At 45.2% G+C, this 26,525-nt stretch overlaps 1 protein-coding gene across 1 annotated transcript in view; it reads right to left on the bottom strand.

Annotated features, from left to right (window-relative positions):
• Positions 1-26,525, bottom strand: part of LOC138268210 (SNF-related serine/threonine-protein kinase-like) — a 262,877-nt gene that overhangs the window by 88,330 nt on the left and 148,022 nt on the right. Inside the window, exon 3 of the mRNA XM_069217650.1 lies at positions 21,304-21,445. Within this exon, the coding sequence (XP_069073751.1) occupies positions 21,304-21,445 (142 nt within the window). The remainder of the gene's footprint in view (positions 1-21,303; positions 21,446-26,525) is intronic.

The following is a 26,525-nucleotide window of genomic DNA, read 5'->3' as shown; positions in this document are numbered from 1 at the left end:
CGCAACTGCTCTCTTTGCTCCAGTAGCTCTCTTCTTGCTTTGATTCCTCGTGTGAAACATCTCAGGTCAGGTAATAGGTCCTTCTCCTTACTTGGCCCCACTTTATGGAATTCTCGGCCTTTGAAGCTACACAATGTGTTTCCTTCTTGGAGTTTTGTAAGATTAAGACCTGGCTGTTTTAAATGCTTCTACTCTCCCATTTCTTGGTCAGCGCTAGGAGAGCCCTTTGGGGTGGCCATGCCCTGGATAAATTCAGTGATTGATTGACAAGAGCAGTGGTGAACTTTCAATTCTGTAGTATAGTTGAAGATATAACAAAATCTGTTCATGTTATTGGAAAGTGGTGGAAGAAAAGAAAAACAGATTTACTATGCAAAGCCGAACAAACGTGCAGTTAGCAGCCACAACAGTCTTAGAAAATAAAGCAGTAAATCAAACTGACAACGGATTAAAATGGTCTATGGCAAATAAGAAACACATAATTATTGTGATCAAGACAAGAATAGACAAATTTATTGAAGCTGAATAAAATTATCGAAAGCAAGAATGTACTGAGGTTTGAGACTAGAGTTGGATTGCTGCAGCAATAAACACAGATGTGCCAGTCAAGAAACCATATAGTCCATAACAAAGCCTCACTGAATCCAATGTCATGGAGAGTGGCTTAGATCAGTCATAAATGGGAAAGATGAGAATCATAATTGGTAAAAAATTATTACTGCACTACAAGAAATGGAAGGAATGGATTTAATGACTATGGGCCTCATTACAACATTGGGGGGCGGCAAGCGCCGTCCGCCAAGTTGTAACCGCCGTGCGCCCGCACTCCCGCGGTGCCCATTTCTACATCCCCGCTGGGCCGGCAGGCGGAAACCGAGTTTACAACCGCCGGGGCCATTGTGGCGGGAAACCGCCCGCCCCGGTGGTGCGACCCCTGCGCTTCCGGCGCGGTTGTAAGGACCCAGGAAGCACCGCCAGCCTCCGTCATTTTAGCCCTAGCGGTCATGTACCGCCACGGTCAAAATGACCCCCTATATTACAAATGGAACTACAGTGAGAAAGGACAAATATGGTCGACCCTCGGCACTATTAAGCTGCGCGAGTGGAAGAAGTTTTGAAGAACAGCAACACTTCTTCACTATTAGCTACTGACATAAGTAGTGGAATCAATGTCAGTTTACTATGGCATCTAGAGACATAGTTGTTTATGCAGATATATTTTACATGGACTCAAATCTGGTGATTACTTAACATCTTCAATACTATCAGTTGTAGATATTGTTGAAAAACACCACGATGTCCCAAGTCTGCTTAAATGCCATGATACAGTCTGTGGAATATGAAAACAACGAAATAGTGGGTATTCTGGGTCAAAGTTTAAATAAAGTGAAACCTAATAAAAGAAGTAAAAGCTTTGATGGCATGCATAAAAGCTGTGATCATACTGTAAAAAATAAAATGGAAGATATCGGTGTGACCAACCAGCCCAACTGACATTTTTTAATGGAAGAATAAACTCTACTATGTGGTATTGTCTTCTCAATATTTTAATCTAGTAATTGGTTTTAGAGTAGGTGACCTTGGAGGAAATGATCAGAGACCATTACACATATCCATGGACACAGAGGGAAGGATGCACAAAATAAGTAAAAATGGATTAAACCCTGGGATCAAGAATAACAACAAGACCTGTTGGATAGCCACAGTAAAAAGTTATTATTCTTTAATTAAGAAATAAAAGACACAAGCCCCATTATGACACTGGGGCCTTATAATCTCTTCATTAAAGACCTCAGAAATGTTTTATTACAAAAATATACTTTGATAAGATAAAGGGTGTATCAGAAAAGAGTGCAAACAGCTCAATAGACAGACAGGAAACCATCACACAACCATAAGCAAATTTGTGGCACATTTAAACTGAAGAAGGATGGATTAATAGTAAATTAAAGCAAGAAAACAACAATTTAAAAAAGATAAACCAAAAATTAGAAAACATCCGAAAGTAATTAGCAGTGGTACTCAAAAAAAAAAAAAAAAAACATTTTTGGGAGCTGACTAGAAATTTACGGGGCAAAAATTATTGCCTTATGGTGGAAGAGAAGGATTAGATCGGCTACAACTCCTGTATCTCTAGCAGAAAAAATAAACAACAAATATAAACACAGTGTTATGCTCATGACAGATAAATGCAGAAGCTGCACAACAGCACAGACGAAGAATGTGGAAGCCAGAACTGCCCACATTAAAGCATCCAGAGGACAATTTAAGAGCAACTAAATAGTCACAAGCCTAAGGACTGGAAGGAATACCAGCAAGTATACTAAAGTTAAAACCAAACATATGAGAATCCTTATTGTTACCTTTAATTAATAAAGTGATTTAGAAAAAATTGCATCCTTAAAGCTGTCAGGACTGGAGGCGAGGATTAGGCTCTACTTTCTCTCTTTATTTTACTCCAGCAAACTTCAACATACTTATGTAACACTATCGTTCCCAGCAACCCACAGTAAAGGAACTAAAAACAACTTTGAACCAAGGAACAGTCTCTCTCCTTTCCCTCGTAACAAGGGTCTCCCAGTGTCACTTGCTTTTTCTTTCGTGCTCCAGCAGGCAAGTAAGTCTTTTTCCATACTTCTCCTTCATACTGTGCATTTAGATCGTGTCACTATTGCCTGCAATGTTTTTCTTTGTGCTTTGATTGTTGATTGCTGCTTGCAGGGTATTTTCGATGTGAGAATGCGTTTTAGCACTCCTTTTGCGGGCAGTTCTCGTATTTACTTTGCCTAGGACCGAATTGAGTGCGGTAGACACAAAGGCCCACTAGAGGGTGCACATTCGATAGGTGTGCTAGACGCATCTCGACGCTCCGGGAGTGATGCGCTTCCTCTCAGAGATCATTCCCGTAGAGCCTGTACTTTGTCAGTTTCCTCACACCCCCCAGGCCGCCTGCAAGACAAAAATGCCCTGCAGAGCCTGATTTATTTATTTATTTTTAAAATCAGAGTGGCAAGACATCCATTTATAGATGGGTCTGTATTAGTAGTTTTTTTTTCTCCAGCTAGGCGCAATCCGCTGACAGTAATTACTGCCACTAGGGGGGGTCTACCCAGGGAAGGAGTTTTAGACCATTCTAAATTTAATACAGGATGTAAGTTGGGCACTGGGAAAGTCTCGCTGCATGCTGCCTAGCATGCCCACATAAAGTGGTGTCATCCAGTACCACATTGTATCCCCAAAGAGAGTTCACCACATAATGACAACTAAAAGTTGCAAAGACAAATGGAGGCTGAATACACTGAAGAGGAGTCCCTCAGTGCACTCTGGACGATGAATTCTGCAAGGTGGTATACGCCACAATACAGCAGGCTGTTGCCTCAGCGATCGCACCACTTGAGAGGCGCCTGATTAGAATCGCTCATTCCTGCCTGATGCCTCTAAAGGTGTCAGTGGATCCACCACAGGGTTCCTCACAGCACCTGCGCAGGGTGCCCAGAGACCGCAGAAGCATAAAGCGCATGCAGGGATCAATCTAAGTGCATTTGAGAGGCTCAAAAAGGCCTTCCTTTCCAGGCCACCCCCCTTTTTCGGCTTGAATGACGACCCAGGGGTGTTATTGGGCCTCACGTCAGATGACCCAAACTCCACCCCCATATTCCCGAATGGGTATGATGAAGACTCCTATAGGGACTGCAACAATGAGAAGAGCTCTTCAAGATAATGGCACCCATTCCCTAACACTACTCACATCAACTCTCATGATGATCCTGATGGTCAATCGGATATGCTGTAACTGGATAATCTCATCCATCCGAGGTGAGCAACATGGTCCACTTCAGCCAAAGTATTCAAGTATGTGGTGGACCGTCTAAGCAAGCCCTGGATAAGGAAGTGCATGCCCTGGCAGGAAAAGTGGCCTTGACTCCAGATATTTATGTCAGAATGGCCACATTTTTGGCAGAATATATTTGTGACCCTAAAAAGGGCATAGATCAGTCCTGCCAGGACAAACTCCTCAATGCCATAGGACCTCTGATGAAAATTGTTCATGTGGCGGAGGAGGAAAAGTCCTCAGACAACCCTATTGTGTCAGAGGCAATCATGGGCTGGGTGCAACGTGCAGTAATATTTGCGGCCAATGCGAACTGCGCATTCTCCACCGAAAGGCGACGCTTCCTACTATTAAAAGTAGATCCCAAGCTGGGGGACCTGGCTTTCACAGAGGCAGAGACGGTGGCCAAAGAGGGACTGTTTGGGGAGCCATTTATTAAGGAGTTGGGAAAGCTTGTTTCCACATTCAAATCTCTGGATAAAGAACAGGCCTCCATTAAAAAGATTTTCCATCCCCAATTTGTGTGTGTGTGTGTGTGTGTGTTTAAAAAAAAAAAAACGATTGTGGCAGGGGGCGCTCTACTGCTGCTTCTACACACAAGCTCCACCCGTAGGTTAAGGATATGAAAAGAATCTGTGGCAAGACCAGTCCTGCCAAGAGGAATTCTTCCCCTCCAGGAGAGGCCAAAGAGGTTGAGGCACATGTGGCTCCTCCAAAGGGCAGCTTCATGGAGCTCAATCAGGTGAGTATTTGCCCTTCTTCTTCCAGACAAAATGTGGGAGGCTTGCTCGCTTTGTTCCTACACAATTGGGATGTGTTGACCTCAGATTTGTGGGCCCTACAGACGGTACAAGGGTTTCACACCAAGTTCTATGGTTTCAGAGTACAAGGCTCTTAATAGCGCCCGTTGGGTTCTTCCGATGGCCAAAATCTCTTGATAGATCAAGTGAAAGCCTTGCTGCACAAAGACACTATTGCCCCACCTTCTCTCCATTCAAGGGGGTTTTCACAGCAACATTTTTTTTATGGAGAAACGGGATGGAGGTCACCCTCCATGATAAACCTCAAAGAATTCAAAGGGTGGTTAGTATACCCCCATTCCAAGATGGAAGGTATCCATCTTCTGCAAGATCTGCTACAACAGAAAGATTGGTTGTTACATCTAAACCTCCAGACGCCTGTCAAACAGTTCACATTTTAGCACCCCATCTCAGATGCCTACAGTTCCTATGGTGTGGTCAGTAATCCGGTTCAAAACTCTGCCTTCTGGCCTCTCTTAGACAGCATGGTGTTTCACCAAGGTGCTCAAGCCGGCAATGGAATGCCTCAAAGCCAAAGATCTCCGGTTGATTATTTGGACAACCGTCTGCTCGTGAATCAATGTCTCATCAGGTTGCAGGAGAAACCGCAAACAACGATCCTCCTGCTGGAAAGCTGGGGTTTTGTTTTGAAGAAATCCCTTTTGACCCCATCCAGACAGTCAACCTTCTTGGGTTTCGTCATCAACTCAACGGAAATGACCCTCATTTTGCCCTCTCGGAAGATGGCAAAGATTCAAAGAGAACTCAAACCATCTCCAAGCCAACAACTTAACTGCGTAAGGTAGCCAAAGAGGCAGGACTCCTATCGCCTTCCATCCAGGCAATATTCCTGGGCCTGCTGCCTTAGAGATCCCTACAAAGGCTCAGAACTTTTCATCTCTGCAGAGGTCTACAGTATTCCGATCAAATCCCTCTGATGGAGAAGTCCAGAAAGAGATGCAGTGGTGGCTGACCCACATGGAAACGTGGAATGGCAGAGTCATCTTCAGTTCTGACCGGTTATTGTCACCAAATCCGATGCCAGCAAATCTGATTGGGGAGAACGTTGCAGGGACTCCTTCACAGGAGGGAAGAGGCCCACAGAGGAACAGTGGCTCGACATAAACTGCCTGGAGCTAATGGCACGATCTTCTGCAGTCCAATGTTGGACCAAGGAGAAGGTGAATTGCTGTGTCCTCCTAAAGATGGATTATGTCGGCCATCCACTACATCATCTGGGAGGTCTCCAATCAAAAATTCTGTCAGGCCTGTTCAGGAGTTCTGTACATTTTGCCTCTCCAACAACATACTGGTCGCAGTGGAGTTCCTTCTGGTAGTATCCAACTAAGTAGTGGACTGGGGCTCGAGGGAACGGTCAGGCATGGGTCTATGGCAGCTGGATCCTCAGATTTTCAGGTGGATCAAAAATTGGTGGGGTCTGTTCACAGTGGACCTATTTGTCTCATGACGATCACCAGAAAGACAATTATTTCAGCTGATTGCCAGATCCTCTGGGGGCGGATGCCTTCTTGCATGATAGGTTGGTAGAACGGGGGTACGCTCCCCCCTCCTTTGTAATGATCACTCGGGTGCAGAGACAACGGGCAAGGATAGTCCTTATCACACCCTTTTGGAGATTGCAAGTCTGGCTTCCCATTCTCCTGGAACTTTCTTGGGATTTTCCAATCCTTCTACCTCAAACTCCCGGTCTCCTCCAAGACCCTCTAGGGAATCCTCACCCACTAGTCTTACAAGGCCGATTACTTCTCATGGCCTGGAGGCTTACATTGAAAGGTGGCGAGTCCCTGCACTTTTAGAGGAAGCTTAAAGAATGATGGCCACAGCATGGGCTGACAGTACCACTAAATGATGGGTTTGTTGGTGTGCACAATAAGATAGCGATCCTGTGGGGTCAGAGTTATGAATTTCTTAACATCTCTGGCATCACAGGGCTTATAGGACAGTGAATACTTTTAGGTCGGCCATCTCGGCAGGTCATATTCCAATTCAAGGCTATCAGGTAGGTGACTATCCACTGGTATGCAAACTAATGAGAGGAATCCATCATGCGTTACCACCAGAGCCTAGATATTCAGCTTTATAAGACATCAATCAATGAGGTCTAAAATCTTTTTAGATTATGGCAGTGAAATGAATTTTTATCTTGAGAAGAGATCACTTGAAAACTAGCCATACTGCTATGTTTGATTTATTGCCACAGAGTCTCAGATGTCCGAGCTCTCAATATCACTGCCAGAGTTTTTACTTCCGAAGGAGTGACTTTCCACATTTCATGCCAAGCAAAATCTAACTCCCAGGTGGTCTCTTACCCCGGTATTCAATAGATCAGCAAAGCTCGGTGTCTGAAGGCCTATGACAGTATGACAGAAGAGTTTCCCCCTCCTAGGGAAAGACATTTCTTAATATCCCTTTAAAACCTTTCAAAGCTGTCTTTTCTACAACTATTGCCTGATGGGTCCACTGGATAATGCAGGAAGCAAGTATTTGTGTGTCACAGTTTGGTGCTCATTCGGTAAGAGGGGCCATGGCCTCAAAAGCATTCACTCTCAGTGCTCAATTGGAGGATAGCCTTAATGTGGCTGATTGGTTGTTGGACCCCATGATTAAGAGGTTTTACTTTACCCCTGTCTTAGATATGGTGTCCTTGGTGGTGGACAAGCTTTGAACGTGCATAATCCTTACCTCCGGTCCTGAAGTAGAATGAAAGATTTCCTAGCATTCATAACAGAAAGGTTCCATTCTATTACGAGCACAGAGGTGAGGATTATTCCACTCATGGTTTCGGAGGACACCCCCTAGCCCTTCTTCTTTGGGGAATGTTAAGGTATGACACTCTGAATAAGGAGTGAATTAGACATAAGGTATAGGTATGCTGCCTGAATTAAAAGTATTGGTCCCATTTTATGTTTTTACTATGATGGCGAAGCCACAGTATTTATAGTGTTACTTGATATATTCTGCTCTTTTCTTGAATGGAGATATATTATCTTGGATGCTGGTCTCAGGGCATGTTTATATTGTTTCAAGGTTCTGATTTGACTAAGGGAGACCAAGGAACTCGTTTGGGACTTTTACTGTCACGGGAAAAGAAGAAGTGACATTGGGGACGCCTGTTATGAGGAAAAGTAAAGAGACTGTTCATTGGTTCAAAGTTGTTTGTAGTTCCCTTCTGAGGGTTTGCTGGGAAAGGTAGTTTTATTCAAGTATGACAGTCTGCTGAAGTAAAATAAAGTGAGAAAGTAGAGCATAATCCTTGCCCTCTGTGTCCTTAATAAAATTTAAATATTCAGTTACAATTGCTAAGAAAGTTTTCATTCTTGGAGAGGGAATATTTAAGCTCCAATCTACAAGAAAGGTGATCAGTCTCACCCAGAAACCTATCCTTTAATGCCAGTAATGGGCAGTTATGGTAAAGTTTATGGCAGGCATCTCCTAAGCAATCTTTAACTGCAGATTCAACATGATAAAGTTACTTTAGAATCAACTAGCTTTAGACAAAATCACTAAATAACTGATTGAAGTTTATTTTGACAACTTGTGGCACAAACACACACACACACATATATATATATATATATATATATATATATATATATTTCTTTCTAAGAAGCATTTTGGATGATTTATAGGGGTTCGTGACCCTGTTGCAGCCTGCCGTGCTGGATGCCAACCTACACGAAAATTTTAAGTATTAAATATATAAATATATATACATACATACATAAAGAAAGAAATAAAAGGAGCCCCACTGTTTTGTTGCTTCTATCAATTTGACACCACCATTTTATTCAAAAGAAATGACAACATTTTGGAGAAAAATGCTATCATGGGAAAATACCAATAGGATTACTAAAATTAATCATTACATTTCACATATATTCTTGGATCAAAACTCAGGTAGCCAAAATGGATCCCAAATGGGTAAAGGTAAGGCTGCATACTGGTGCAGTTATTCTCCATCTACACATGATGCTACAAAAGAACTACACCAGGCCATAGTTTGCCTCCCATATGATATCAAGAGAGTTTAAAACGCCTCTTTCATGCTGACTATACAATCCTATCTAATCTCCCACATATCAAGCTCCAGGTGTTTTTGCTGACTACTAAAATAAGAACTTCTCAAAGGTCAAGAAAGAAAAAAACAAGGTGGTGGTATTTAGGGAAAAATATGTCAGCTTTTTCTAGGAGATCTAACTCATATAAACTAGTGTAGTAGTGAAGTAGTAAATGATTACAAGTATTTGGGTGTTTTTTTTTTTTTTTCTTTTTTTTAACAATCTAATCCTCCCTCGACATGTTGAATTCTGTGATGGGGACTTGTTAAGTGGGCTGCAGGGGGAATTTTGATGTCAACGTATCCTACAGAATAACAGTGATACTAACAGAACCCTGCAATCTTACAGTAAGATATTAAGTTGGTTATTATACATAAGGAAGGTCTGAGCAAAACAGATATAGACAAAATTCCACTGGCAGAAATAAACATCTGACCAGTGGATAGGATTACTATGAGGCATCCCTGGGTGTGTTTTGAGAATGGATCTGAGATTAACCAGTTTAATACGTAAATAATGTAAGGGAACTGTGAATTATTGGGATTTTATTTAATCAGTAATAGAAGGCATTTTTCAACATTTTCTTAAACACATAGAAACTAATGCAAACTGCAAATGGTTTAACAACAAAATAAATCATGCAGCTCTTTAAACTAGAAAACAATCACACCCAAAGTTAACTGGATGAAAAGGATCAAAATTACTAATAACATAGCATTATTTAATAACCATTTTAGAACAGATGGGTCTTCCTCCCCATCCACAAAAGTATCATAAAAACATTTATTCTCTGAAAAACGGGACCTGAATGTTGAAAATGAGACTGGGGTCATTTCAGCAATTCCCTTTGCCTGGTGGGCACAGAAAAACAATATGAATCCTATAGTAAACAGCCCATCATTTGGAGCAACAAATTTATCCAGATTTTCTTTTTTTTCCTACAATACTATGAGAGATTACTTAAATATTCTGTTACTACTAAACTCGAGATATGAAGAATCAATGAATTGATATCTTCGATAATGAATTCTGACATCACGTTATGCTACAAATCGAGAAAGTATTTTAAAGCTCTATAAGACAAAGGTACCGATGAGCACCATCAATGGAAAGTTTCCTCCAATATAGTTGGGGCTATCGGAGGAAGGGCACTGCACTTTCTGCCCTATTTAGGGTGGATCATGGGATGCCCTTTTTTCCCCTCTGTCACCTTCAGGAAAAACCTTGCGGTAAGGAACAGGAATAACCTCCACACACTGGGAGAAATCTCCCATGGTGTGGAGGCTTTAGGTTTTTGTTTGTCTAAAACAAACTTCCACTTTGGTAGTTTGTTTTTGAAACACAAAATATGTAAAAAGTATGGTGGATGTCAATCAAAACCCATGGTGGCCTTCCACAAAAATCTTAAGCTCTTTGAAGGGAACCACTGTGATAACGGTTCCTTTCAACGTACCGAGGGTGACTGCTGGGCTGGCAGTAATCTCTAAAAGTGGCAGCCAGTAGTCCATCATGGTAGCAGAGTCAATGTCCTTTGCCAACCTGACACACTATACTCTGCCCGCCCAAGCCTAAATCAGGCCCAGATTATAAATGTAACATTTTTATAAAAGGGAACCACTTCTAGAGGGAATTCCCCCATTCAGTCTACAAGGCTTATCGGAGGGTCAGTCATGAATGAATGAAATTGTTTCAAAGCACGCAGCTGTATGGCAGACATCCCAGTGCTACTCACAAAGAATGTCCTGGGACACTGAAATGAGGAAATCTGACAGCATCGTCATATGACTTGCACCTCCAAAAGCCTGCAAAACCTGAGAGCAGAGGGGATAAAACAGGAAGCTGTGGCTTGTGCCGTAATTTGTAATCCGTACACCACTCCCCACAAACTGAATCTTTAAATTGGATGCTGGGCCCCTCTGAGGAAAGAAGGTTGATCCTCCGGTTCCCCCATCTGGCTCCCTGATTATCCTGTTTGCTCCTGGACACCCCCCTTGAAAGACTTCCAAGAAAATCCGATGAACATCCATCAGCCCAGCAAAGTCCTGGACGCTGCCTAAGCTTAATTAGGGCTTCAGGATTTTACACCTTGGATACTGCACATCAAGACATTGGTGTTATGGACCTCAGCCTGCTGTGGGGAGATGCCTCGGGTGACAGGGTTCAGCGGGTGTCTTGTTGGAAGTGGCAACTTTGGTGTACAAGTGACAGTCCATATGAATTGTCCAGGAACCCTTGGCATGGGACAGTCCACCATAGGGCTGTCATGTCATTGGTATAAAATCACCACCACCTCTAAAACATCACAATAAGTTTCTATTACTCTCAAAGTGCCCTTTTTTGTTTCTGGATTTCCTCAACTTGCTGAACTAATCAAGGCAGAGTTAGTTGAACTAATTGGGGCTTTTTGTTTCCCTATTCCACAACTCCTACCAGGGGATGTACATTGGCAGATAAAATAAAGATAAGCAAGGCATGTAGCAAAGATTAAGATTTAAAAGTACTTCAAGATTCGTCCATCAAACCCATCAATATTTGCTCACATGAAATTCTGATCTGAAGTCATGCTCACTCCTGGGTGGGGGAACACCGGTCACTTTGAGGTTGGCCTGCATGCTCGTTTCTGCGTTAATTTCCTACAATGTGCTGACCAAGTTATTCATTGCACCATCATTAGCAATTTTATACACCGGCTTATTGTTATTGGAATTATCAGTAAGGATAAAGTCCTCAATCTTGTACAGGCACTCTATAAATTCAAAGGTTCAACATTTACTCTCTTCCTCATTATAATGAAAACTAGGTCACAAAATATATCCAAAGAAAACCTAAACACAAATCTGCAGATCTAATGAGCTCCAAAGATTCAGAGCAGAATGTATGAGCCGCCTGTAATTTCAACTGATTCAACGTTTGCATCTAAACCAACAATCTAACCCTCATTAGGACTGGAAGGAAATGATAATCCATTTGTTGGCACTCAACTAGACATGTTAACTAACAATACACTGACATACCAAGTATAAACTTAAGACTGCTTTCAGTTAGGGTGGTTCAAAAGCTGGCACCAGTATCAACTTTCCCCAAACACAAACATTAACAAATTCTGATCAATTTAACGGTGACGCCATCTAGGGAGACCATTGTTTGTATTACATACATCAGCTTCATAAAACAACGTTATCTATGTCCGCCTTAATAAGCATAACTCCTGTGGATTCACTCACTTGATATTTTTCCTGAATCTGATTCAATTTATGGATCGACAATCTCACCTGAAGTGTTACATTTTGAACAACCACCTAATGTTCTTCAACCAAATCATAATTCCGATGTGAGTTCTTTAAAGAACTCTGACCTGGGGGTGTGGCTTGAGCGTCAAGATGGCGGTCGCACTATTATAGTGCTCCGGAGCCCTCCGTCATCCGCTCAAAAAGCACCCATCGTAAGCCCTCCCCGGTGAAGAGGGGAGACTTCAGATGGCTGCGGGTGGCTCCTCGGGCGTCTGACTCGCGTACCGGGGCCCGTGGCTCCAGGAGGAGCAAAGATCGAACGGAGCGTCCCGCGCACAAAATGGCAGGCACTCTGGCTGACTAAAGCGGTGGTCGGCGGCCCCCTTCGGCTGCAAGGCACGGGGGGCGTGCTGCGGGCGAGACGGCTGGGCAACGTGTCGGCCCCCCGCCCCCACTGACCTGGAGGGAGAGGACGAGGAGCCGGGCTGGCGAGGCACGTGGGCAGAACCGGGACTGCCTGCTGAATCAGGGCTGGCAGAGCAAACAACACAGAGCACCCCGGCTGGCAGAAACAAAGCGAGCAGACTGCGTGTAGCCGCCCCCCCCCCCCACCGGGATCGGGGGCCACTGGTGAGTGGCAGCTGCTTCGGTCGAGGTTTCTCCCCCCTCCCCCATCGTCCTGGTTGTGGATCAGGGGGGCCTGTTGGAGGACAGGGAGGAGGCAAAGCCAATGTGGAGACCCATCCCTCGGGGGAAGGATTATAGGTGGTGGATGAAGTGCCTTTTCCCCGCCGCCCCGTATCTCGTTGGACGCCGAACGCCCCGGGGGTTGGAGTGTCTGGAGGATGGACAGTGGCGCAGGCCTACGGGGGAAATGAACTTGGAGTGAGGCGAGGAAGGAAGCCCCTGTGGTTGAGCGTGGGTGCTGGACCTCGGCCCAAGGGGCGTTGGAGACAGCAATTGGTGATCTGCACCACCGATGAAGAAGTTGAGGAGGTGAGGACTAAAAGCACACTAGCAGAGGTGACAACCCCTTCCTGGGGCATCAGTGGGCATAGAGTGGTGACAGCTGGTGGTAAATCGGTGAGGGCCGGGCTCAGAGGCCCTACGAAGGGCGGCACAAGAGGCGTGGCACGGGAGCAGGCTCACAGGCAGACAGGGGCGCAGCAGACGTAATGGGCAAAGACAGGCAGACCCGCCCGGCTGCTGCGCATAGACCAATTTGCCACGGGTCGCAGTGGAGCACGGAAAGAAGATTGAACGGCGGAGGGTGGCGATGGGAAACAGGCTGGGAACAGCGATCTGGCGGCCATCCTTCCGGCTATCCAATCATCCCAGGAAGCAGTGGGGGCTAAGATCGGAGAGGTGAGGGTGGATGTGGCCTTAGTACGCCAGGATCTCTGCAATGCTACAGTCAGGATCACGGAAGCGGAGTCCAGAATCTCTACAGTGGAGGACGACCCAACTGCCCTCAAAACACAGGTGTCAGCGCTAACAGCCCGACAAGCAGAACTATACCGCAGAGCAGAGGACGCCGAAAACAGATCCAGGCGCAACTACCTTATAATTGTGGGACTTCCAGGGAACACCGCGGTCTCCACCCTGGCCACATTCCTGGAGGAAGGGTTCCGGTCCTGGATGCCCTGGGATCGCCTAACACCCTGGTTTGCGATTGAGCGAGCTCATAGGGCCCTGCAGGCCAGGCCTCCGCCAGGCTCTCTGCCACGGCCGGTGATTCTCCACCTTTTCAATTTCAAAGACAGAGATGCAATACCTCAGGCGGCGCGCTCAATAGGAGACTTGCACTGTGAGGGGACCAAAGTCATGGTGTTCCCAGACTACACAAGAGACGTACGGGTGCAGCGGCGCTTGTTCATAGAGGTAAAACAAAAACTAAGAGCGATGGATGTGCCCTACCACCTTCTCTTCCCGGCTAAACTAAGGGTGGTCCATAATAACAAGACCTATTTCTTCTAAACCCCCGGTGAGGCCCGGACATGGTTAACAGAGGAGGTCCCGCTGGGCTCTATCGGGGGAGAGCAGCGGCAGGCCTTCACTGGACAGCAGAAAGTCAATCAGATGCAGCGGCGGAGAGGGTCCCGTCAGAGGACACGCTCTAGGAGGCGCACAGAAAGAAGAGACTCACATTCGGGCTCCCCCCGGGGATCTGCGGAGGGATGCCCCTGGGGGTCGGCGGAAGAGGCCAGGGGCGCAGAAGATGACTCACAAACCGGGGACTCTGGGGAGCTGTGCCAGGCATTGACGGACAACACTGAGCTCTCCCGGAGCCCGGTGTTGTGACTCCCCTCCGGAGAGGGGAGGGCGAGGCCAAGAAGGCTTGTGGCCAGGATTGTGTCATAGCGCATATGTTTATAACATAACACTTCTTAATCCGCAGGAATGGAGGGGTCCACCACAGCTCAGACAATAAGAGTTCTCAGCTCACTATGTTCGGGAGTGAGCTGTTTGTATTGGGCGACAGATGCTTCTGGGGGGGAAGTTGGGGTGGGGGGAGTTGGGGGGTATGATTGTTTCTATTCAGCCAAAGGGCTGCTGTTAATGTTATTTGAAGTTATTGTTGGCTTGTGGCCTCTCTTACCGACAGGGAATAGCAGGGGAAGGACGTCAAATCAGGGAACCTACACAGAGCAGGATGAATTGCACCAACTCCGGGCTACACAGGGGGAGCCGAGGGAAGGAAGAATGACGACTGTCCATAAACAAACAAACAAAGTGAATGGGGACGACTCACATAATATCTTGGAATTTCAACAGACTCCTCAATAAGATTAAACGGTCAGCAGTGCTTACACACGTCCACAGACACAAACCCAATATGCTCCTGATGCAGGAGACGCATCTCATTGGAAATCACTGCCCCTTTTTAGCCCGTAAAGGATTCGACAGGGTGTTTCACGCGGGGTTCACAAGAGGCTCATGGGGGTGGCAATAGTGCTGCAATGCTCGCTACCAATGGTGGTGGTACAGGAATGGAGAGACTCGCAGGGGAGATATGTGGCGATTTCGGGGACGATGGAGGGTCGGACACTGAACTTTGTGTGTGTATATGCCCCCCCCGAACATGGTGTGCGGGACCCTAGGAGATCTGACACGACTACTGATGGAGTTACCGTAACCCCGGGGGGTAATAGGCGGCGATTTTAATGCAGTTCCGAACCCAGGGTTGGACACGAGCAGGGGGTCATCGCCCCGTAGACAGGCCATGGCCTCTAGCCTATCCGTGTGGATGTCGTCGGCGGGGCTCTGCGACGCCTGGAGAACATGGCATCCGCGGCGCAAGCAATTTACGCACATCTCCGCAACTCACAATACACAATCTAGGATAGATCTGGTGTTCATGCTGGCCACTGAGTGCTGTCACCTTTCCCACATTGAGATTCTACCAGGAGGGATCTCCGATCACGCACTGGTCCGGTTCAGTGTGGGCCACATGAACTAACTGATCCGCCCCATGTGGCGGCTGAACACTTGGTACCTGCAGGACGAGGACTATGTCAATAGCCTAAAGGAGTCGCTGCGCGAGTACTTCAGTATTAACGAGGGCTCGGTGAGTTCGTCCAGGCCCCTGTGGGCAGTGAGCAAGATGGTGCTGAGAGGGATGGCCAAAGGCCTGATCCGTGCACGTGAGCGCTCCCGAGCCTCTCGAATCACCCAGCTGGAGGCCCGTGCCATCCATCTGGAAGCAGAACAGGAGGCACACCCAAACGAACGGATAACCAGACAACTCCTGCTAATACAAGAGGAGATTCGTAGTCAATCCTTAGAAGCGGCTAAACACATGTGGCGCACGCCCATGGCCCGGGTCTACGGATATGGTAATAAGATAGGAAAACTACTATATTGGTTGATATCCCAACAGCAGTCTTCACAACTCATTTCTGAAATCTGCAATGAGCACGGGGAACGTGTATACAGGCTCCAGGAAGTGGCTGAGAAGTTCGCTGCTTTTTACAGGGTCCTGTATCGAGAGGCTAATCCCGAGAGACCGGACACTTCTGATCAATTCTTGGCAGATATTCTGCTCCCGGAGCTGTCCGCGGTGGAGGCCCGGACATTGGAGGAACCTTTCACTGAAACGGAAATCGGTTAGGCCATTAAGGCGATTGGAGTGGGAAAGACTCCCGGACCAGATGGGTTTCCTCCAGAATACTACAAGGTGTTTAGGGAAGACCTGGTCCCGCATCTTGTGAATCTCTATGCAGAAGTGGACCAACAGGGCTCTTTCCTGGAAGGGTTGGATGTAGCCACCGTTGTCGTTTTGCCTCAGACCCAACCCCCTTCCCTTTACTGCGCGGACTATAGACCCATATCCCTGACTCACAGTGAAGTAAAGATTTATGATGCGATACTGGCCACCCGTCTCAAGAGGGTGATGCCCCTGCTGATACACTCAGATCAGTGTGGATTCATGGCCGGACGCAACACGCGTCATTGTATACGACGGCTCCAAGTGGCCGTCGCAGGGCGACACCGATTGCCCCAGAACCTAGCCCTTCTATTCATAGACTTCGAGAAGGCTTTTGACACCGTTGACTGGGGGTTCCTCCTCGCGGTGCTCCGGCGGGCCGGCTTTGGACCAAGGTTTTGCCGAATGATCCGGGCCCTGTATACTAAACCTACGGTGCGTGTACAGGTGAACGGAGTCTTATTTTTGGCCTTTCCGATCCACCAGGGAACGCAACAGGGTTGCCCCCTCTCTCCTCTCCTCTTTTGAGCCCTTGGCAAGAATGATAAGGGAAGACCCAATATATCGAGGATGGAAGTGGGGCCCCTCGTAGGAGGACCGAGTGGCCCTATATGCAGACGATGTCCTGTTATCCATGGAGAATCCGGGAGTGACCGGACCTCGAAGTTTCCATCTCCTCCGGTGTTTCGGGGAGGCTTCCAGGCTCAAGATGAACCCTGCCAAATCAGTGTTGGTCCCTCTAACACGATCGCGGGAATGCTTTGACTGGCAAGAGGTGGTGCCTATGCGCAGGTTGAGTTTTAAATACCTTGGGATATGGGTTGCACTGCTCCCGGAGCTATCCTGGACCCTGAACCTGACACCGCTGGTATCTCGCGTGCGGGAGGATCTTCGGCGGTGGCAAACATTGCCGATGAATGTCTTGGGCCATGTAGCTCTGTATAAGATGATGGTCCTGTCGCGCCTTTTATACGTGATCCAAAATCTGCCGTTTGAGATTCCCCGCTCGTGATTTAGAAAGCTGGAGGGAATCACTAACTCCTTCCTGTGGGGGGGGGGGGGGGGGGGTGCAACACCGGGTAGTTTCCCAGAGTTGTCGCAGAGGGGTGTACGATAGGGGGGCTGGGCATGGCGGATCCATACCTGTATTATCTGGTGACGCAGCTCCTGGTGGTTCACGATTGGTTCAATGGGGGTTGGTCAGACCCATCATATCAGGTGGAGCTGGACGCACTGAGGTACCCCCGTATCCTAGACATTCTCTACGGCGCACCGATCCCTAGAGAGCTAGAGTAAACCACCAAGGCGGTTTTTCTAGCGTGGCGTGCGGCACTAAGGCACACAGGGTGGAACAAAGTGGTCACTCTGCAAACTCCACTGTGGCACGGTAACTGGTTGAGAGAAACAGCCAATCTGGGCGGATTCGCTAAGTGGGACACACTGGGCATTTCTCTGGTGGGTGACGTGTGGAAAGGGAACATGATGAAGTCCTTCCAGGAATTACAACATGAGTTCCAATTGTCCCCAAACCAATTCTTTAGGTATCTCCAGCTCCGGCATGCCATAGGTATGCACCTGACCGAGGCAGAACCCTTGCCGGAGTTCAATCCAATCAAGGCTAAAACACTCATGGGAAGTTTCGGGAAGAAGGGCGCCTCCCAAATTTATAGAATGTTAGTAAATAATGCACCTGGGGATCTAGGTCACCTTAGGGGTGGATGGGAGAAGTGGGTGGGACCGCTTTACGAGACTGAGCAGGTGGAGGCACTGATGGCTCCCCGAGTGCTGGCAGTGTCGGCAAGGTTGAGGGCGATACAACTCTACTTCCTACACAAAGCATATCTGTCTCCCGATAGGCTGCACAAGATGGGTATCCGAAACGCTGCCCAGTGCCCACGGTGCAACGGGGGCCCGGCCGACTTCTTCCATATGGTTTGGTCTTGCCCTGTGATCCGAGTGTATTGGGGGGGAATAAACCATGAGCTGAACAGGGCTATGGGAACATTGCAACTGCTGACCCCAAAAATGGTGCTACTGGGTGCTATGGTGGACATGGAGGGGTCTAGAGCGGATACAGCTTTGGTCAGAGCAACCACACTGGTGGCCAAGAGACATTGCGACCACATGGAACACCGCCAAGGGCCCCTCCCTTCAGAAATGGAGACGGGGTGGACTGGTGTGCAGCCCAAGAAAAAGTGGTATATGAATCAAGGGGGTGCCCCCGTAAGCATAAGAAGATTTGGGGTAAATGGATGGGACTACTAGGTTAAATCTGCTCCGGTGACTGTGTGTGCCTGCACCTTCCTCCTCTCTGTATTATTCGGATATGTAGCTTTAGGAATCCCAATGTATTCCTTGTATAGAAGAGACAGAATAGTATTGATAATCCAGTCGGTACAAAACCAGCTGAGATAAGTGTGTTCTTTGTGTACTTTACCTGTTTTTTTTCTTTAAAAGCAATAAAAATTTGTTTAGAAAAAAAAAAAAAGAACTCTGACCTTCTGGAGGAGTTACCCAGCCTGGGAGATTTACCTACAGATCTATACCTAAGCCTTAAACCCACTTTAAATACCTAATTCCTTCCATGCACCTTCCTGTGCCCCTAAGGTAAGAGAAGAACAGAATGAACCATCAATTTATCTAGTGCTCCAAGCAACGAAATCTGTCACTACCACTATCAAAAATGTCAGATACTCTAGGGAATCAATTATCGGCTCTCTTGGAACAAACAGTGTTACTAAAATATATTTAAAATTAACTTAAAAGTATAGGTGTCTCACAGAAGCTAATAACGAATATTCAAAGGGAACTGAAAAGATTGGAACCTTACCTTACTAAGCTCTCTAGATTGGATGACATAGTTGATTTACTGCAACTTCGATCTGTGAAATTTACACCATAGAATTCTGATTTTCAGACTGACAGGGTTTCTCTAATGGTGGGAGACTTGCATAACTAGACTAAACAAACAAGGCACACTTTGGATAGCTTTTTAAAAACTCAGACCAAAGAATGGGCCTGTATTCCCAATGAAGTTCCAATATCTGAAACAAACTCACTCGCCACTGAAACAATAGCTGATGATCCCTCGACAAACACTATCCCAGAACATGCAGTTCTCATGATCATTTTCAACCATAAATCAGTACACTTTGTTTAAAAAAAAGGCTGCTTATAAGGGAATAGAGACCAGCCATTCCAAGCCAAGTCTGATTAGAAATGTATTAAATCATGTTCCAATATTTAAGCCAAAAGAATCCATTGTGGTTGAAGAAACCAAAGAAGATCAATCGACCAGAGATCTGCAGGCCTCATCTATTAATGCAGATCTTACCCCACAAATGTGTGGCTTTCATATTACTAGTTGACCAGCTACAGCAAGGTGTTATCATCAAACAAAAATCTATTGGCAGCGACTCCAACCATACCTCCCAGTCATTTAGACTTCTTGAAATGAGCAAAAACAGTACCAGATGGATTTTGTTTCTTGTGAAAACTCTTGGCAACAACAAATTCACTTCTCCAGTCACAATAATCAGGCAACAGCATTCTGACAAGCAAAACTCAACACCAACACCACTCCATTGTCCGACTAGAATAACTTAAATTGGAAGGCTTCTCAACCAACGCTGATATCATAGGTGATATTCTAAGCATTTATCACTGTACAAACTCAGTTGTTTCATCTACAGGATTTTAATCAAAAGGACAACATAAGAATTAACCATCAGGAAGACTCAGAAAGGCCTGAGGTGGAAACTTGAGGATAAACCCATAGAACAAGATACAGTTTATTACTATCCAGGATTAGCTGTTGACAATATCGTTTCAAATTTAGATTATATAACAAGAAAAAAGATTAAGGGATTTTCTGACATCTATAGAGGTCGGGCAATCAGTCAGTCCCTTAAAGTAATCACCTCAAAGCTAACAGCAATCCTACTATAAGTCTCTAACGTTTTCAATTACAAAAAAATTAAAAACGCAAATAAAATATAGATAAAGGAGATAAGATCTCTATTGAGCCAATGCTGCTCGATCCTTTCTGCTAAGGTGTAGCTTGAGGTATCCGTACCATCATTATTTGCACTATATGATGGCGCAAAAATAAATGTCTGCGACTGTATCTCGCCAAAGAGAATTTCTTAATGTACTTAATTTATGAAGACATAAGAAGGTTCAAAAGCAGCTTTGAGCCATATATCTCTAAATAGGGCGATTCCAGCTAATAATCTCCCACCTCAAACCACTCTGGCAAGCATCACTTGCAATGCAAGGCCCAAATACTAAAGAAGTTGAACAGCAATAGTAAGCTAATTAACTTGACTATCTTACAGACATACAGATATGTGGCCTACACAATCAACACAACACCAATACTACTCAAGTATATTTAATTTCTCTCTTGGAACCTGCCTACAAAAATAAATATTTAAGATTCTGTATTTTATTTATTACGGTAACCCAACTTGAAGAATCATGAATTGCACAGTGTTTACCATCAAAGACTTGTAGAATTTGTGGCTATAAGGAAACAGTCTATCAAACATATCATATGCCTATGTGCCTTACCTCTTGATTTAAGGACGAAATACCTGAAGGCAGCCTGTATAGCAGCTCACAGTCAGACAATTAGGGACACAATGAAATATTACTTCCCTAGACTGCCAATTCATTGGCAGATTGACAAACATTTTAGATTTAGCATACTGTCACCTACAGACTGGCCAACTCTAAATACATAGATGATGACCTTCGATTTTATCTGTGAGAGTTTTTATCACAATTATGTTTTATACATTTGTTTGTACTGGTTTTGTTTTATTGTGATTGGTATTTTATTTTGCTATATCTATACGATAAATGATTACTGACTGAAAAGCGGAGTGAAAGCATTTTCTGATATTAAGTTGTTTTAAAGGTCATTTTAAAATGTTTGAACTATTGAAAGGTGTAATATCAAATTAATAAACTTGAAACTTGAAAGTGAAAATTACACTTAGGGGCCCAAAACATTTTGTGAACCGACCCAAAAAAACTACAAACCTTTGATTGTTCTGAGAGGAAGAGAAAGGTCTGGGAAGAATTGCATCTTGATGATCAGATTTTAATTCCAGCCAATAAATAGATTTGAGAAAAAAAGCAATAAACTTACTCAGCGCACTGCTGGGACATGTGGTGGGGTATTTTGTAACGGCAGTCCATGATCATTGTGAGGGTCTCACTGTCGTTCACCTCCTGGAAGGGTGGATGTCCACATACAAGCATATAGAGAATAACTCCCAGGCTCCAGATATCTGATGAGAGGGAATGAAAAAAAAGGTTAAAAGTTGCCAGCGAAAAATGACAATGCACTATTGCAATACAAAAGCTGGCAAAAATGATAGCTCAAAAAGAATGTTACCTAGTGAATTAAGCCAAACAGCCACACAAAATACGCAGCCCTTTAAACTCAAGGGCTACACTTCATAAGCAATTATATGCTTGTCACAGTAACAATATATGCTAAAAAAGGAATGAGGATACCAATGATATGAGATGATCTTCCCTGGTTAAAGAGGTTTCAACTGGAAACTGTCATTTTAAATGTGCCAAAAAACAGCACTCCCTGTCCCTGTGGCTGTACCTGCCCCTGCCTGTTGCAAACTAATGTTATTATATATAAGTGGTAGGTGCAGCTTTAGGTGGATCATGCAGAAGGCAGTTAAGAAAATAATTTGTATGGTTTAACAAGCAAACACTGCAGAAGATTATATTTGATGATTTTATTTGTTGAGTTTGATGTTCAGCGCTTGCCACCTATACAGGCCAATGTCCCTGCTACCATTCCCGGCCACTGTCTTAGAGAAAATCAACAAACATTCACCAAATACCTTAAAGATAATTAACTCCTCAGCACCACTCAATCTGATTTCAGAGTCAACCACAGTACAGAAACTGTCCCATTGTCACCACGGATGACATCCGCTTAACTGCTGACAGAGAAAATGCCATGGCCCTCGCCCTCCTGGACCTCTCTGCACCATTTGACACAGCCTCCCACCTCATCTTCATTTAATGCCTATACAACTTCGCAACCCAAAGACCAGCACTCTGATGGGCCTATTCCTTCCTGACTGGAAAGACCTAGTTGGTTATCCTAGCACGGAAGACACCTGACACCTGCAACCTCATCTGCATAGTTCGACAAGAATGCTCCCTGATCCCAATCTTGAACGTCCTCCCATACACCAACGACACACGACTCATTCCCTCCCTCATGGACAAGACCCCTAGTATCTGGCTCAAGCTCAAATCCTGCATGGCTGAAATCACCCACTTGATGAAGAACAACAGTCTAAAGTTGAACACCAACAATACTGAAATTGTGATCTTCAGGAAGAGCACGCCACCGGTTGACCCCACCTTGTGGCCAACATAACTAGGACTGACAACAACATGAACCTCTGGGATCTTCATCAACAGCAAACTCCAAAGGAGCACCCCTTAATGCCTTGAGAGGCATAACGTTTTTGGCCCTTACTCAGCAAGGAAGATGGGGTCACCATCAACAGAAAGTTAATGGACATGGAGAGCTGCAGGAGCAGCACAGGCTCCCCCAATGGAAGGTTTTGTGTCTCCACTCTATGTTGGGTGGGACCTCACAATGATAACCCCCAAGGATTCCAACATGTTTTTAACTAAGCCCAAGCTGGAACTTTTGTTTCAGGGTGATGGAACTGCACCCCTACGGGCGAAGAGCATGATTGCAGTCCTTATGACCTGAATGGTGCATATAATAGAATTGTTATAATGATGTACACCCTATAGGGCTGAAATTCTGTAATAATGTGTTTTTACATTAATGGAGTCCCTCAGGGACTATACCTAAATTGGTAGCATGTTATGCTAAATGTGTTTTAAAAAGTGAAGACGCCCTTAAGGGGTGAAAGATGGTATTAAACTCTGACTAACAACCAAATGATGTCCTTTAGGGACTGTAGCAACTGTGCATCATTTTTAATGTTGAATAATTCAATGTGGATTATGATGAACCTTGGTACACACCCTTTAGGGGAGTGAGTAGACTATGTAGACCATGCGGAGAGTAATCTAAGCAATGCCAACCACTCAAGCGTAATTAGACCTGTTCCTTGTTGATGCTTATCTGAGTAATGAGTCTTACAGCCACCAGTGATCAAAGCAGATGTACATTATTGCCAGAAACAGGTGCTTTCATTCCCATTTTACAATCAAATATTGCATTAGACTACAAGTGAATGCTCTGCCATGTAGGTTGTTGGCTTATATCTCCCCTTGGGAGAGACCAGAATGATTACGCAATTCCATCAACATGTGTATATTTGTAAATTGTTGCATAGTATTGGGTAGTGTGTGTGTGTGTGTGTTTGTGTGTAATGATTGTACTTTTACTTTATCAAAGAAAAAAGCACAGACTGGACTATCATTTATTGAGTGTTCTTGTGCGCTTTTGAATGGGGATTACTAGCCCACACCACCTTCCCTGAATAATCCTTGGACTTCTCTGCAACGTTACCATGTGAGAGTCCAGCGCTACAATGGAGTGTTTGGTTTCCAGTGATAGTCGAGTGCGGGCGCATTACTGGTGCAGGCCACACAAATAATCATCCACTCTCCGACAGCACTGCCACCTCAGCACACTGGTTTCTCTCCTCTTCTCTTGGCTTCTTTCATAAACCCATCAAATGTTGTCGTGCACTGCAGCACTGTCTGAAACCAGCACCTAATGTTTTAAATATCATTATTAATGTCACATTGCAGGAGCATAACTTGCAACACATACTTTTGATAGTTTTCGAGTGCAACAGGAGCTCATTACGTGCTCCAGGCTTAATGATTATCAAACCGTTTTCATTTAATTCTTTTAAGTTTTGTGATGCATTGAGCAGTTTGATATATCGGTAGTTTGATAATGTGCTGCATGACTAAACACTCATGAGGTCCCAAAGGCGAGAACTTTTGACAATGCCAATGCTTGTTCTATCCCTGTACGCCTTTTATTACTCCCCAAGTCTACTACAAAAAACTTCACAACATTCCGTACAACTTTATTGTATCAATCATTTAAATCAGACAGGTTTCCTCTTACACGTATGCATTTACTACTCAATTGGAATAGGGTAAAACACTGTAACTGATCTTCTCCAATTTGAATCATTGATCTTTTTGAACATTCCACTTGTAGTGAAAGAAATAATCTTTCACAACCCATTAACCCTAGGTCGAGTGATGTACTTAGTGAGAAGTGATCACTACGCTCCCTCATAAAGAACACTAAACCCCTCTACCAATACAAAGTAGCATGCTGGGTCAATTATATAATCAAATGGACACGATTGCATTCTATTCTTAAATGTTTGGGCAGCGGGTTTATCAGTTGAAAGCCGGCCTCTAAGGAAATTAAAACCAATTTGCATAGTGTAGAAGGGAGCTCTTGATAATGTTTTGGAATTACACACTTGGGGGAAAAACTGCTTCACTAATGGTTAAATTCCTGCGTATATTTCCCCGACAGCCCTCTTCTAGAACGGAACACAGCCTTTCATTGAAATCTCCTGAAATAATGCCACACTATTAGAAAGATGATGCACTGCATTACTTTTGCTGAAGCACAGCAATCCTTTAAGGTTGGCCCAAGCCATTTCTCACAATATGCTAAAATTGTATGCACAGCCAGAGAACTAGGGCCCACCCTCCCAGATGCACCAAACCCACGCACACAATGGTGGATTGTGCACTTTGGCTAACTGCAGGAGGCAGATATGCATTACATATAAAGCTCTGCGCACTGGGCCCTAGGGAGGGTAAAGGACCCATCACCGAGGCAGAATCGGAAAACGTGCAAATGGAACTAAAAAATGTATCAAGTAATGCACGACTCAAACTCATTCAATATAACTATGTCCACGTGACCCATTTAACCCCAGCCAAATTAAGTAAAATCTACCCTGAGCGAACTTCTGATTGCCTGCAATGCTTTTCAGAGGGGACAGACTGTGCATTTAACTTGGAGCTGTAGTTGTATGCAAGGTTACTGTGAGGAGATACATGGCAAAATATATATATATTTTTAAAAAAATATATATTTTTATTAAAACACAGTGTGACATGCAATGAGCAATTGGAGATATATAACAGTACCTTGTATATGTGTGCATCTAATCGTAGAACCCATTGAGGATTAGCAATCGGTAATATTCAATTTCAACTTCTTTTATCTCAAACTTGTCTAGACTGTGTGACCCAATCCCGCCTCTCCCCCTTCTAGAACCCTGTCCACCGTCCACCCCCCAATCATATTCCATGGATGGCATTTCACTGGCCCCACACCTTCTCCCATTTCTTAGGGTGGACCCGACTTTGATATATCGCCTTCTCTGCCCCTTGGAACCAGTCCATGTCCGAGACCCACTCCTCTACTCTTGGGCGCTGGGTTGCTCCCCAGGCCATGGCCACATTCCTCTTGGCCACCCCGGCTGCCAGCCACAGCCATATGTGTTGCTATTTTGTTTGTGAAGAGTCCCCCATTATTGACAAAAGGAGCCATCCGAGGTCACTTGGGGCCGATTCCCCAGGACCCAAGACGTTTCTCTCACCCCCAAAACAGCTAAATCCGAGGGCAGTCCCAGAGAATATATATGTTCCTACCATCCCATAGCCCTACACACAGACCTGAGGTGGTGTGCCCCATCTGCAGGAGCTGTGCTCCGCAGAGATATGATCTGTGTAGTAGCCTGAGTTGCATGAAGTGGAAGCGGGCCCGTATTGCTAACTCTGGCACTTTTAAGGGCGTCCGCCCAGTCATCGTCCAATGTGCCTTTGTCTTCCTCCCAAGCCACCCTCCACCTCCCGTTGAGATCAGGTGAGTTATTAGCCAGTTTCCTATAAATTGCCGAGATTTCCTTTTTCATAAGTGGCTCTGTAAGAGCCCTGTCCTCTAGCAGTGTCGGCTCTCTGATTTGCTCATCCTCTGGGATGTGCCTCTGGAGTGCATGGCCCAACTGCTGGTACCTATAATATTCTGTCCCTTTCTTGTCATAGTCCCTCTGTAAACCCTCAAAGGATATGAAGGTGTTGTCTCTCCAAATGTCTCCTAGGTGTTCTATGCCTATTAGAGCCCACTTGGAGAATCCCCTCAGTAATCCTTCCTCCTCCAAAAGGTCACTGTACCAGAGCGGGTACGCATGGACAGCCTCTCCTTCTCGTTCAAGTGCTTCCCTCCAAGCCTGTACCACTGTTTGCGTGTATGTTGGTAGGTTCTGAGATCCCCATTGACAGTATAGAGCTCCCTCGTGACCCTTAGTGCCCATAGCCACCCTGTCCCCTGGGTAAGCTGGCTCCCCACAAAGGCCCAGT

This window comes from Pleurodeles waltl, chromosome 12 (genome assembly GCF_031143425.1).
Source record: "Pleurodeles waltl isolate 20211129_DDA chromosome 12, aPleWal1.hap1.20221129, whole genome shotgun sequence".
Classification (NCBI taxonomy): domain Eukaryota; kingdom Metazoa; phylum Chordata; class Amphibia; order Caudata; family Salamandridae; genus Pleurodeles; species Pleurodeles waltl.
The sequence above is the reverse complement of the archived record's forward strand: the minus strand, read 5'-3'. Positions and strand labels throughout refer to the sequence as shown.